This window comes from Lepidochelys kempii, chromosome 4 (genome assembly GCF_965140265.1).
Source record: "Lepidochelys kempii isolate rLepKem1 chromosome 4, rLepKem1.hap2, whole genome shotgun sequence".
Lineage (NCBI taxonomy): Eukaryota > Metazoa > Chordata > Testudines > Cheloniidae > Lepidochelys > Lepidochelys kempii.
Window position 1 is genome coordinate 26,445,790 of NC_133259.1, and position 15,180 is coordinate 26,460,969.

The 15,180-nt window shown below is 46.0% G+C and overlaps 1 protein-coding gene across 1 annotated transcript in view; it reads left to right on the plus strand.

Annotated features, from left to right (window-relative positions):
• Positions 1 to 15,180, plus strand: part of METAP1 (methionyl aminopeptidase 1) — a 50,317-nt gene that overhangs the window by 14,986 nt on the left and 20,151 nt on the right. Inside the window, exons 2-6 of the mRNA XM_073340765.1 lie at positions 2,950 to 3,001; positions 6,447 to 6,559; positions 8,322 to 8,382; positions 9,656 to 9,747; positions 10,506 to 10,589. Coding sequence (XP_073196866.1) covers positions 2,950 to 3,001; positions 6,447 to 6,559; positions 8,322 to 8,382; positions 9,656 to 9,747; positions 10,506 to 10,589 — 402 coding nt within the window. The remainder of the gene's footprint in view (positions 1 to 2,949; positions 3,002 to 6,446; positions 6,560 to 8,321; positions 8,383 to 9,655; positions 9,748 to 10,505; positions 10,590 to 15,180) is intronic.

Genomic DNA, 15,180 nt, shown 5'->3' on the forward strand with positions numbered 1-15,180 from the left:
CTAGGGCCACATCGGGTATGGAAATTGAATGGTGGGCAAAGAATGCTCACGAAATTGGGGGTTGGGGTGCAGGAGGGGGTGAGGACTCCGACTGGGGGTGTGGGCTCTGGGGTGGAGCCAGAAATGAGTTCAGGGTGAGGGAGAGGGCTCCGGGCTGGGGCAGGGGTTGGGGTGCAGAGGGGGTGCAGTTCCAGCTGGGGGTGTGGGCTCTGGGGTGGGGCTGGGGATGAGGGGTTGGGGGTGCAGGAGTGTGCTGGGACCGAGGGGTGTTGGGGCACTGGAGGTGGATCAGGGCTGGGGCGGGGTGTTGGGGCACGGGAGGAGGTCAGGCTCCAGTTGGTGCTTACTTCAAGCAGCTCCTGGAAGCAGCAGCATGTCCGTGTGTCTGTCTGTCACCCCCCCCCCCCAGCCCCCCCACCCCCGGCTCCTATGTGGAAGTGCGGCCAGGCAGCTCCCATTGGCTGCAGTTCCCGGCCATTGGGAGCTATGGAGACGGTGCTTGGGGTGGGGGCAGTGTGTGGAGCCCTCCTCGCTGCCCCATGTGTAGGATTTGGAGGACATGCCAGTGCTTCCTGGAGTGCGTGGAGCCACAGCATGTGTGGGGTGGGGCAAGCCCCCAACCCTGCTCCTGACTTGAGCATCGGAATGGGGCAAGCCCTGGACCCTGCTCCCCGACAGGAGCTTGAGGGCTGGATTAAAATGTCTGAAGGGCCAGATGCAGCCCCTGGGCCATAGTTTGCCCACCCCTGGTATATACTTTACATGGCTCTCTACACACCCAAGCAGTGCCTCCCATGCCTATGCTGCTACTTTCAGCAGTGTTGGGTCCCACTGCCTCCCTGCTGCTGGGGCCTTTCCATGCCACGCTGAAAGGCTCCAGTGGTGGGGCAAGGCTCTGGTAGGAGGAGGCAGCAGGGAAAGGCTCCAACAGCTCCTCACCGCTGAAGCCTTTTTCCACCGTAGGAATTTTACCCGCTGTCGCCCAACCCCTGCCAGAGCCTTGTACTACTTTGTGTAGATAACATATTGCATTGTGTGGGGAGTTTGTTTTTTCAATGTGGCATGTAGCTTACATATAGGGCACATGCTGTCACAAGTGGAGACAAGGCCTGTGTGCCTGTAAAAAATCACACACACAACTCATTGCTGTCAAATCCACCTCTTTCCCTACTCACAGAAATCCATCTGCAGTTCTAACAGGAAATAACTTAGTTTTCAGCTTTCCTGCTGTCTTCCTCCCAAGTACCAGCCCCATTTAGAAATGGCATATATTGGCCTGCCAGCGAGGGCTGAAGGAGGTTCCTTTTCAGCACTTTTATTCATCCACCCTTCTATTTTAATCTCTTCTTCCGTCACTGTTTTTTACCTTAATCTATTGCTTGCCCCCAAATCCTTTCCTTAGCCTCTGTTTCTCTCCTTCAACTCTTATCCGTTCTGTCTTTCCCTACCATTCACTATACCACCCTGCCCGCCCATTCAGTGCTGATTCCTTCCTTTGCTTTTTCCTATTCCCATGAAGTCCTGTATTCACTCTTCTTTCCATCCACATTTTCCCTCTCTCTCTTCTCCCCATACGCATCCTCCCATTTACTCACACTCTTGCCATGCTTTACATTCAGGTTCACTATCTCCATTCATTTTTCTCTATTTTCTATTTCTTTTCTCTCTGTCTGGTGCAGGGGTGGGCAAACTTTTTGGCCCGAGGGCCACATGACATTTGCAAAACTATATGGAGGGCCGGGTAGGGAAAGCTGTGCCCCCCCAAACAGCCTGGACCCTGCCCCCTGACTGCCCCCCTCAGAATCCCCGACCCATCCAACCCCCGCTGCTCCTTGACCCCTGACCACCCCCCCTGGACTCCTCCCTAACTGGCCCCCTGGATCCCCGCCCCCTGGATCCCCACCGCCTATCCAACCCCCCCCTTCTCCCTGTCCCCTGACTGCCCCAACCCCTATGCACAGCCCTGGCAGGCCCCCCCGGGACTCCCATGCCCTATCCAGCCCCCGTTTCCTGATCGCACGCCCTTCCCCCCCCCCGAATCTCCGTCCCATCCAACTGTCCCCTGCTCCCCGTCTGCCCCCAGGGACTCCCCGCCCCCTCACCATGCTGGAGCCAGCCACGCTGCCTGGCAGGAGCGGCGGGTCAGGCCGCTGGCCGCGCAGCACACTGAGACTGGGGGGGGCTAGCCTCCCTAGCCTGGAGCTCAGGGGCCGGGCAGGACGGTCCTGTGGGCCGGATGTGGCCCGCGGGCCGTAGTTTGCCCACCTCTGGTCTAGTGCATGCCTGCACACACACCCCCATATATTTTTCATCTGTGCGCACATCATGCTAGTTGAACCCTGTTGCTGCCCCTACAGAGGCGCCCTAACAGAGGCAGGCAGAGTGCATGCTACAAGAGGAATTATCCTCCCCCAACAGCCCAGGGAGGGGACCATCGTGGTCCCAGGTCTGGTTCCCAAACATTTTCATCTTGCAAATCACTTCCTATGCTAGAGAAACTCTCCTGCACATTTCCCCTCCGACTTGAAACACTAGGAAATGTGGTAAGCACCAAGCATGCATTGGCAGGGAGGTGGACTGGATGATTGAATGAGCCTTTTTACCTCTGACTGCTGTGATTCTATGAACTGCCCGATACTATATCATCCTTGTTGCAACTATAGTGGTTGGTTACACAGAAAAGTAATACTGGGACAATATCAAGGAGATGAGAGGAAAGCAACTTGCTGTAACGGAATGGTTGCAGCTGTTTGGCTCAGTTCCCTCCCTTTTGCATTATAAACCAGTTGAATACAGTATTTTCCAGTCTTAACACTGGCAGTTAAAGTAGTTTTCTTGAGTGTTTGCTAAAGTAGATAATAGAATCCTTGTTAAATATAGTTTGTCATCCATTTTGTGGAGGTCACATTCTGTCCCAGACAACCGTGATTTTTATATTTTCATTTTCAGGAATGTTTTAAGGGAAGCTGGGCCACTCACAAGTTACTACACAAGAAAGCAAGTAAGTAAGCTCCTTATCCAGTCTTGAATTTTATATCAAGATCAACTATTCATGCTATTGCAAGTGTTTTTTTTTTTCTTCAGTCTAGTTTCAAAATGCAAAATAAGGGCTATATGCTGGCCTAAGTTATACAGTGTACTCTGCATATTCACTAATGTACATGCATGCGTAAGCATGGCTGTGGATTTTTCTGAGGTACATGGCAGCGTGCACTGCTCATCTGAGATTCAGCTTCGGCTCTAAACTGTTACTATAGATCTAGGTAAAAGTAAAGACTTGTGACATATAAATCTCTTGTATTCATGCCACACCCGTGTGTGACTGAAATATTGCTGAGAGCTAAACTGTGAACAGAGAAAGGAGAACAAGTTATGGCATTGAGACATTGCCAGACTTTTTGTATTTTTAATGCCTGAGGCCAAAAAAAAAAAAAAAAGAAAGTTTGAATGGTTATGCTAAAATGGAAATGTCCCAGACAGCCAATCAGAGTACAGCTGTGCTGGACATTTAGTGCTTATGTATGTAGAAAAGCTCTGTAACATCTTTCTACACTAGCACTACCCGTGGTGGCAGCTGTGGTGAAACCAGGTTTTAGAGTTTTAGTGGGTGGCACAGTAGTAGAAATATATGCGCTTGGCCTACGCTACAGGTTCCCCTATCGGTAGCGTTGGCGCAGAAAAAGGCTGGCAAATTTTCCCTCGGATGAACTCATTTGTATGTTCCACAACTGTAGAGTTGTTGTGTGTATACAGTTCCTTGAACTCTGATTGTGGGTGTCTAATTTACATGCCTGTGTGGTTACCTCTCGATAACAATACTTCATATATTCAAATCACTCTACTTTGGTTGTTATGATCCATTTGCTCTGACTGGATACGTTACTCATAACAGTCTGACATTTGGGTGGGCGGGCAATTATGCGGGGGCTGGGAGGGCAGCCTTAGAAGTGTGTGGGGAAGAAAAATACACAACAACAAAGAAATGGATGAAAGGGGAATCGGCATTAAAAATAAGTGAGAGGGATTGAAGCCAAACTTTTGACTTCCTTCTCCCCACCCCCACCTTACCTATCTTAAGATCAGTAAGACTCTTGTTCCTAGAATAAATTGTCATATGTGTTTTTATTGTTTGGGAGCAGCACAGAAGAACACTAATGAATTTTTCTAATTTAGACTCTTCCCAGGCAACTCTTGCCACTGTAGCATTCAGTATTGGATCACTTTGCACCATTGCAATGGCAGTATAGACAAGAAATGCAAATATTTTAGGTGCAGTGGTGCAATTAATCCTCCCAGTGCAATCCCACAGTGCTCCTGCCCACTTGTCAGTGACAGTTTTGACAGCTCAGTGTAAAGCTACTCACTTCACAACAGCGTAAAGGCCTGAGAGCACCTGAGCAGTTCTTCATTGGTCCTGACTCTTCCAGTTCCCCTTCCCCTGGTGCCACTAACTCCTGAGTTCTAATGGATAATTCAAGATAATTCCAAATATTACTTTATTAAAGCTTTTCAGAAAATGCAAACCTGAAAACTATTTTTTTTTTTAAATTGTCCCATGCGGGATTCACCTAAAGAACAAAAATCTTTGTTTATCAGCCATCATTCGGGTAGATGCTCAACACTAGACACGCAGACTCTGATGAACTTACATCATTGGGATTGCCATGGCAGTCTGTTCTCATACTCCTGAGATCTCAAAATGGGAAAGCAGAAACAAGTAATCATGTTGCTAGGTAAAGATGATGCAGCAAGGCTACTCCCTTACCCATGAGTTAATCCTCTTATCTCTCTATGGTATTCTTGTACTCCAGTCATCTCCTCCAGCTCTCTTGGAAAACTGATAAAGAACTGTATTGCATTAGCTTGGGGTTACGCATGACGGAGGGAACTTACTGCACTACTTTGAAGGGCATGGAGGGAAGGATGGCCTCTCTCTAGTCTCTTTTCTTTCTGTAAGAAGGAAACTTTTAATTCGGCTACAAAACAAAACAAGAATCCCATAACCCAGTGTTTCTGAAACTGAGGTCGGCAGACCCCTGGGGGTCTGTGAGGGTACTCCGGGGGGTCTGAGAGTCATGTCTGGGGCTGCTGGCCCTGCTGATCAACTCTTCCCTCTCCATCCCAGGGCCTCCTGCACTCTGCAGAACAGCCATTCAGCAGCATGCAGGAGGTGCTGGGAGGGAGAGAGAGGAGCAGGGACTGGGCACGCTTGGAGGAGGGGGTGGAAAGAGGCGGGGAAGAGGAGGGGTGGGAGTGGGGCAGAGGCATAGCCACGGGTGGGCCATGGCCAACCCACTTAGCATCCAGGCCCACTCTCCAGCCCCAGCTGTGCTCTGGCCCAAGCGCTTGTCCTGCTCTGCTTGCCCAGCACTCCTGCCAGGGCTGGGTGGGTGGAGCGGGGCAAGCCCCCATGCCTCAACCCTGCTCTCAGACTGGAGCACTGGTGGGGCAGTTGGAGTGGGGCAAGCCCCCACGCTCCCACCCCGCTCCTCAGCAGGAGTGCCGAGCGGGTTGGGGCATGGGAGTGCCCATTTTTCTGGGGCCCCGGGTTGGCCCGGTAGCTAATCTGCCATAGGAGGAGGGTGAGTGAGCAGGCGGCTGGTGGCGGTAGAGGACATATTCAAAAACTGTAGGCCTGCTGCCTGGGGGAACCAGGCCTGGCATGGGGTGGTTCGGACCTGGAAGGGAGCCAAGAGTCATACACGCCTGAAAGCAGCATTTCCTCCCAGAGCTGGGTGCGTGCCTGGGGCCCCAGGGTGCCTCTGGCCAGAAGGTCCACCCATGGCCCCCAACAAGCCCGGCTGCAGGGGTGGGGGAAGGCTGCCCTCCCAGCTCCCCCATAGTTGCCCGCCCACCTGAAGTTGGGGCCCACCCAAATATCCCATGGTGGCTATGCCACTGTAGTGGGGCCTTGGGGGAAGCGGTGGAGTGGGGGCGGGGTCTGGGGCTGAGTGGTGAGTTTGGGGATCAGTGAACATTTTTAAATAAAAATGGGGGTCCTCAGATTGCTAAAGTTTGAGAACCGCTGCCTTAACCGAAGGGGCAGAGATGTATTGTCTCCCAAGAGTTAATAAAAACAACACAGAACAGAGTATTGGGGAGTCTGAATGAAAATCACTTCCCCTCAGTAATTAGATTTCGCTTGCTTGGTGTCTCCAATATCATTGTCCTACAAATCCTTGCATTTTCCTTAGAGTAAAAACAAGGTAGACAAGACCTACACTTCTAATGTAAAAAAAAAAAACTAGGGAAAACAAAGTTGAAAACAAACAAATACACTTTCAGACTTTTTTGTGAATATTGTAAAGAAGCAAAAAAAAAAAAAAAAGTGCAAATCAAGATGTGTTTTGTCCTTTCAGGCCACCTTTCAATACTCTCCAGATTTTTGGAATAGGAAGTTAGTTTGTCCCAATATCCTGAAATTTAGGTTTTTTTTTATTTTGCAGAAGATGAAAAAACTAAACGTGAAGTTTCGTCTTGGACTGTGGAAGATGACATTAACACAGATCCCTGGGCTGGTTATCGATATACTGGTAAACTTAGGCCACATTATCCCCTAGTAAGTAGCTACGTTGTGTCTATTACAAGTGGCAGAAATAATATCTGATTATTTTTTTTCAGATGTTTTCAACAATGAAATCAGGAGGGAAAGTCCTTGGCAATTGAGTCATTCAGAGAAAATGGTTACATATGTGTATTATTACGTGTGTATGTGTGTATGTATATATTTTTAAGACTACCTAGTATGATCCTTCCATTCATGATGTCTGGTATGGGACATTTTATGGTGAAAAATGGGAAGGATAAGCATAAAGAATGCATGAGTTAAAATAATAGAGGTTGGAAATTAATCCCATTGCAGGAGAGTAAGGGGAGAAAGGAGAATAATTAAAAAATCCCAAAATAAACAAAACTTAGGTTTGTTGGAAATTTGTGAAACTATATTGGGATACATTTTCAAACTTTTGCACCTAAATCCCATTGAAAGTGATGGGTTTATGATATATCCGAGCTGTTTGCTCCTGCAACAGTATTGCTGCCAACACCACACTATTGTTCCCATGGCTACAAAGCATTAAAAAATTAAGCTCCTGATCTTGCAAAAACTTGCATACATGTTTGACTTTATGCAGTGAGTAGTTTCTTCTCAGTCAGTAGGACTTTTCATGGTGTGTGAAGTTATGCTTGTGTGTAATGGATGGTCTAAAAGAGAAAGTTGCACTGGCATAATATTAATGAGTTTAAAAACTGGTTTAGTGAAACCGGTACAAAACGTTGTGTAGACACTCATATTTTGATTTGAGTGTCTTATTTTGGTTTAGTTTAAGTTGGTAATGAATCAATTTACACATAATCTGTTTAGGCCATTCTTAAACTGAAATAAGATGGTCGACACAGGATTTTGTGCTGGTTTTACTAAATCATTTTAAAACACACCTTTAGTTAAACTGGTGCAAATTTGTGGGTAGACAAGGCCGAAGCATTTGCAGAATTGGAGCCTAAACTATTGAAAGGACAGAAGAAACAAGTACTCTAAAATACATTACAGATTATATCCAGGCGTGGTGGCCTAGTGACACTTTATTTGTGCTTCTGTCTATCAAATTTACTTGTAGTGTAGCCCGCATCACCAAAGTATCCTCCTGATGTTTTTCTCAGTGTACAGCACGGGTAGGTAGAACAACCCAGTTGGGCCTGATCACATCCCAGATCCTGTGCATTTATTGGGATGGGGGAATGGGGAATATTGATTCTATCACTAGCCAGCACAACACAGCATTACCATAGTTAGATCCTTGCCTTCTTGGCCACTTGTTGCTGGAAGATTGAATGGTGTGAAACCCCAGTAAAGAGCGATAAGAAAAGGGATGTTTAAATGAAGAAAAAAAAGAAAAAAGTAAAATCTCACTAATTTGTACTAATAACTGGAGGATCCATCTGCAATTAGTGAATTTTGCAAGTTGGAGTAAGTGAACAAACATAGTGAAACAGCAGGGATAACACATCCCAAAATCGGCATGTGACGTGTGTTTTTTATGAAGCTTCACATTAGGCTACTAAAGATTCTGTAGTATAAAAGCAAAGCAAAGAGGACGTAGTATTAGGAGAGTTTGGAAAAGTGCTCTACTGCTAAATCTTTGCTGAAAAATAAGTGGAGAGAGAGAGAGAGGGGGGTGTGTGTGTGTGTAAACTATAGGGTGTGGGGATTAGCAATGAGTATGATTTGCCAGCTTTAATTGTACTAAGTTTTATATATGGGTGTTTGCTTGTTTTTATAAGTGCTTTTACAATCTAACTAGCTTTGACTGTGATTCATTTAGATGCCAACGAGGCCTGTGCCAAGTTATATTCAGAGACCAGATTATGCTGATCACCCACTAGGTAATTTGAAACGCATCGCAATTTAAAATTTTTACTTTTGTTGATTTAGGCTGCATGTATTCTTAAAACTTTTTATAACAAAGTAACTGGAGAGCAGAATTTGTCTTTAATAGTCCTTTCGTGACAAAATCCTTTCAGCAATAAGGTTGCATATGTTTCATAGATACTCCAGAACTTCTAGTAAGTTGTCATCCACAGGTGCATTTTGAACTCTGTTCTCTCAGAATATAGCACTAGGTCTGTGCCTTACTGAATAACAAAGTACCTGTATGTAACCAGGGTTATTTCAAAAGTTGACTCCATGAAACTATTCCCAGTGACATCAGGGACCCTGCTGCAAATGTACTGTAAAATGGTCTATAGATATTTTTGCATGATTTGTTTTTGTTTTTTTAACAGCAGTCATTGGAGAAGACAGACAAACTAAGACACGTGGCATTTTAGTGCCAGGCTCTTACTTACGGAGAGAAAGAGTCTTCAGAACCTATTTGGTTCTTTAATTATTTTGATCCTCCTCCTTTTTTACGTTGGGAAATGCTAATAAGTTAATGTTAGACAATAAAAAAAAGTGTTACTCAGAATTCATTTTTAAACCTTAGTCAAACTTAAATTATTTGTTATTAAACTACATATTAAAATACAAAGTATTGATTTTGATAGTCATTTTTTATTTTTAACTGAAATTATAAAACTGATGTTGCACAAAGCCACAGTGGGAATAAGTTGAACACTTTTCCATCGGACAGGTACAGCAATTATTATAGTGATGTTACAATGTTAGCTACTATCACAAGCCTTTGTAATGCTCTCTGCTTCCTGTGGAAAATTATTCATTCAACCAGCTTGTAACCAGTTCTTCACTCAAATGCAAATATATAGCCTTAACTCCACCCTTTGCAATATTACTGTATTTTACCAATAGATAGAAAGGTGTGTTTCCTTAAAACATCTGATGTTGGAGTTAAAATTGTATGTTTGAGTAAGACTTTGAGTAATTGGCTGTGGGCATTATGGGTGATCATATGCTGGAAATGGATGAGAGTTTGGTGTGGAGGTGAGGACCTGGCGAGTTTGTGTGGGAAGGCATGTGACTTGAGGTTGGTCAGATGTTAATGTTAACCTTGACTGGTGAGTTTGTTGTCAGTGTGTTTGTTGAAAGGAGGTACATTTGTATTACCTTAAGCACGTTAAAAGAGATTTGTGCTCTCTGTGTATGCGCACGCGTGCACACGTAAAAATTGACCCTAAATATAGTCTTTTTTTTTTTTTTCAGGTATGTCTGAATCAGAACAGGCACTTAAAGGAACTTCTCAAATAAAAATTCTCTCCTCTGAAGATATAGAAGGGATGCGGTTAGTGTGTAGGGTGAGTTTGTGTTACAGAATGTGTATACTCTCCATAAATCTAGAGAACTCGTGATTTTACTAGTTTATGACCATTCAACTTAAGGGTATGAACTTTGAAAGTGCAGTTATACTCTGAAAAGTGACTGACTAAAATTGGAATGCTTCTGCCTCTGTTTCTTTCCCAGCAACTCCAGATCAGATTTGCTTATTTTGCAAGTGAAAAGATTTTTCTACCTGTCACCACTGCAAAATCAACCTGAGATCTGAAAGTCAAGCTGGCTACTTTCTGGCTCTGATATATCCAATAACAAAGATTTTGCAATGGGAACTTTATCAACAGAATTGTTGGCTATGTATAAGTGAGAACAGAATTCCATCCCTTCTCTTATAGTTGTTGATGGTGGTGCTAACAGGACTAGCAGCCTCCAAAATAAGTCGATCTGTTGAATAAGAACTTTCCAGTTGTAATTAGTTTCTTGATAATAACCACACTTCTAGGTTTAATTAAGTGGTTCATTTCACTTGGCAGGATTCTATGTCCAATTAATTATAAACAGTGAGTGGGATGTTCCAAGGTGTCTGAGTGATTTTAGAAGTACAAGTCCCATTGATATCCAAAAGTCCCAATTTTCCCTTTCATCCTAGCACAACTTCCCTAGCACTCTGGTTGTATCCACAGGAGATTGACTGACTGCTCCACCCTTGGGGGTTACTCAGTGTTCTAGTGGCTCAGGCTGTGTGTTTTTGAATAAGTAGTTCCTGATCTCTCACTTGCAGCTTGCTAGAGAAGTGTTGGATGTTGCTGCCATGATGGTGAAACCAGGCATAACTACTGAAGAAATAGATCATGCCGTCCATCTAGTAAGGCTATTTTATCATACTTCTGGATTTGTATGTGCTCTCTTGACCGTTCTGTTTGATGGGACTATGTGGTGTGTGTTACTGCCAAAATGTCTGCTCTGATTTTCTGTATTTCCAAACTACCTTCAATTTCCATCTTAAAAAACCTCACACCCTCTCAGTTTAAAGCTACTAGATTATAGACATTACAACAATTACAAAGCAAGAATGTTACATTTAAAACCGCGTACCCCACCCCAAATGTAAAGGCTCCAAAGGTCCCCTGATGGGAATCACACTGAGGAGCTTAAGAGAACAGGGATGGAGCTGGCTGTTATGCAGAATCCACAAATATAGCTCATGTTGACCCACTAGCCTTCCATGCTCTGGAACCAGCTGCCATGTGCAATTCAGGCCAATTAAGGCCCAAATCCAGCCAAGTATTTGAAGTCTAGTAAGTGCTTTGCTGGATGAGGGCTTAAGTTGTTCTAAGTTACCTTGATCTTTGTGGTTTTCATAAAGTCCACTTAGGAATTTGTTTATATTGGGGCCAGGGTTACTGTGGAGTGTACAAAGAGTGCAGCAGTTCCCGCAGAACTTGTAATGTCAGGTGCAATTAGCTGAGGTGGAGGAGCCTTATGTTAGCTACTTCACTATCTTCATTTAGGGCAGCTGGGCCAAGAGCAAGAGGGAACAACCTGATTTGAGCTGAGAGGAGTGGAGGATGCTGAGCACTCATGAAGATCCATGTTTAATATGGTTTAACAGGGACGAAACTAACTTACTCTTAAAATTTTCGATAGGAGCAGCCAGCATGTAAATTGTTAGTGGCCAAAAAAAATTGTGGCTAGCCTTGCATAGAACCAACTGATAGCAGTGAACAATGTTAATAACTGTTTTAGGAGCAGTTTTATTTTTCCAGAATTTGTACTTGTCTACACTACAAAATTAAGTCAACTTTATCTAATTTGACCTCAAGCCTCCCAAATTAATGAAGTAGATTGTGCATGGCCACACCGTGCTCATTGTCTTGATGGAGTGCGTCCTCACTAGCAGTGCCTGTATCAATGCACAAAGCAGTGCTTCATGGGTAGCTATTCCAAAGTGCAACTTGCTGCAGTGTGATTTGGAAAGTTTATGCAATGCCTCATGGGACCAAAACATTGTCACAGGGGAGAGTGGAAACATTGTGTTGGCATCCCATGATGCACTGTGCTCCCTCCCTCATATCAACGGCAAACAACATCGTGGTTTTCGTGCCTTAAAACCGCTGCATGTACACCCTAACCCCAGAAACATGGAGCCTGCTTAGTTGTGCACTCTTCCTGTGAGCATCTCAAACACCTTGCACCTTCTCCTGCAGTATTTCCAGAGCTGAAGTAGGGTCTGCCGCGTGGAACACAGCGCTGTTCTGCAAGCAGTTACTGCTGCAGTCGTAGAGCAGCTGCACGCTGTCGGGTGCCATTTCTGGTCCCAGGAAACAAGCATTGACTGGTGGGACCGCATCATTTTGCAGGTATGGGATGACAAGGAATGGCTGTAGAACTTTCGAATGCGGAAGGCCACCTTCCAGGAACTTTGTGCGGAGCTTTCCCCTCTTGAAGTTCAGCAACACAAAAATGAGAGCTGCTCAGACAAGAGTGGAGAAGCGAGCGGCGATCACTGTTTGGAAGCTTGCAACGCCAGACAGTTACCGATCAGTGGGGAATCAATTTGGAGTAGGTAAATCAACTGTGGGAACTGTTGTGCTCCAAGTATGTAGGGTCATTAAGCGACTTCTGCTACGAAGGGTAGTGAGTCTGGGAAATGTGCAAGACAAAGTGGATGGTTTTGCCGCGATGGGGTTCCCTAATTGCGGCGGGGTGATAGAAAGCACACGTATCCTGTCTGCATCTTGGCACTAGACCACCTTGCCAAAGAGTACATAAATTGAAAGGGATACTTTTCAATGATGTTGCAAGCGCTGGTGGATCACAGGGTGCGATTCATCTACATCAACATAGGATGGTTGGGAAAGGTTCATGACGTGCTCATCTTTAGGAACTCGGGTCTGTTCAAAAAGCTGCAATCCGGGACTTTTTTTTCCAGACTACAGCATGAACATTGACGACGTTGAGATGCCTGTCGTTCTCCTGGGAGACCCAGCCTACCCCTTGCTCCCATGGCTCATGAAGCCGTACACTGGCTGTCTGGGCAGCAGGAAGGAACGGTTCCACTATAGGCTTAGCAAGTGCAGAATGGTGGTTGAATGTGCCTTTGGTCACTTGAAAAGGCGCTGGAGAAGTCTACTAACAAGGTTGGACCTTAGTGAGGAGAACATCCCCATGGTTATAGCTGCCTGCTGTGAGCTCCGGAATATCTGTGCTGGGGTGGGGAGGGAGAAACTTTTCTGCAGGGGTGGGCAGTTGAGACGGATCGCGTGGCAGCCATTTTTGAGCAGCCAGACACCAGGGCAATAAGAAGAGCACAGCAAGGGGTGCTGCATCCACAAAGCCGTTTCAATTGTGGGTCACAGTAATGTGAACTGCTTCTCTGCATTGTGCTTTCTCAAACCTTCACCTGGCTTGTATCATTGTTCCTGTAAAGCCACCTCCCCAGCCCATTGGTTCTACTCAATAAAGAAAATTTATTTCTTGAATCCATGTACTTTCTTTAACAAGCATAGGTAAAGAGGGAGAACAGAGGGGAAAAAAGTAACCTTGGGGGAAAAGGGATTGTAAAGTTGGAAAGCTGTGTGACATAACACCTCATTCCAGACCATCAAAGGTCTGTGAATGGGCTCCTTCTGTTCCTTGTACCCTTCCCCCGAGTTAAGTGAGAGGGGACTTTTCACCCACGCCTCATGGAACACTTTGGGGAGGGTGATTCTGCGCCAGGTGATGCTGGCTGGGTGTCCATCAGGGTCTGCAGAGGTACTACCCTCCTGCTTCTGTTTCTGCAGTTCAACCAAATGCCTCAACATGTCTGCTTGGTCCCTCATAATCCAAAGCATCTCATCCTGCGCCACACGCTCTCACTCCTTGGAAGCTTTCCTGCTCTCCATGTCCATGTCTAACTTCTCGGACAGTGAAATCCTCCACCCTCTCAGCTCTGTGTCAGCTGTCCCGGAGGCGTTCATTATCTTGGTGAACATGTCCTCCTGCGTTCTCTTTCTCCTCCTTCTAGTCAGCAACAGGCTGCTTTCAGGTGTCGATGACACGCCAAAGGACACATTTCCAGCTGTTATTCATGGGAAAAAATAAAGGAGCCATTGTACATGAATAAAATGTTTCCATAGCAAGGCCGTTTCCATTAAAGAAAACCAAAAACCCTTATCACACTAGGTGCAAACCATAACATAATCAGAATCCGTAACCATTCACTGTGCCATTTTGCTGCTCCAGCCTTGGTGAATAATGAAGTTGATGGCAAGCTCATCTCAGGAGCAGAGGTAACTAGTCAAACAATGGCCCTTTCCCATAGCACCATGGGAAGCTGTTTACGAATGGGGTCTACCCAGAAACCTTCCGCAAAGGATTGCGGAGTACCTCCATGAAAGTTTCCTAGAAATATCCATGGAGGATTCCCAGGCTATCCCAGTCCACATAAACAGTCTTTTCTGGGGGCTACCCTCTGCGTAGCTGGATCAGCCTCTTGTAAGCAGAGAACCACAGCTCCTCGCTTTTTCCTCACAGTAAACATGCAGTACCACCGAATGTGTGCGCCCGCTGAATGTAACTGGGCTTTGGTTGTAACTGTAGACTCACCAGATGTGCCTTCCCTTGCATCACTCGGCCACCATGATGTCCTGTGACCCACAGGGCTCCAGGATTAAAAATATTTCCTGGCTCTAGGGGAGAATAGATCCACTGCTCACCTGTCTCCAATTCTCCTCCTCCTCTTCCTCATCCACCATATCATCCTCCTTGTTGTCCCTAGACTCAAACACCTGTGCGGTGTCCATGTTGCTTGTGGGGGTGCTAGTAGGGTCACCCCCGAGAATCGCATGCAGCTCGTTGCTGAACCAGCATGTGTGGGGTTTGCCTCCCTTGTCTTCTGGTACACTTGGTGAAGTTCTTTTATTTTCACACGGCACTGCTATGTAGCTCTCGTGTAGCCCTTCTCCCCCATTCCACGAGTGATCTTTGCATAGATGTCACTGTTTCTTCTTCTGGGTCGGAGCTCTGCCTGCACAGACTCTTCTCCCCACACAGTGATGAGATCCATCACCTCGTGTGTAGACCAGGCTGGGGTGCGTTTCGGGCGTGTAGTCTCCATGATCAGCTGTGCTCAAGCTGGCATGCTCCCAATGCTGATCAAACAGGAAATGGGAAATCAAAAATTCCCAGGGCTTTAGCAGGGGAGGGGCTGTTTCCCGTATACCTGGCTGCAGCAGAGTTGAGAGTGATCTCCAGAGGGGTCACAGATGAGCATTGTGGGACATCACCTGGAGGCCAATTAAGTCGAATTACACAATGCTGCATCTGCACTACCTTGCAGTCGACCCATGAAAATCGAATTTAGTGCTATGTCTCTTGCAGAGGTGGATGTTGACATTCGAGGTGACTTAGGTTGGTGTAAAGGACCCGGTAGCGTAGACACCTACATTAACAGGTCGACTTAAGGCGGCTTC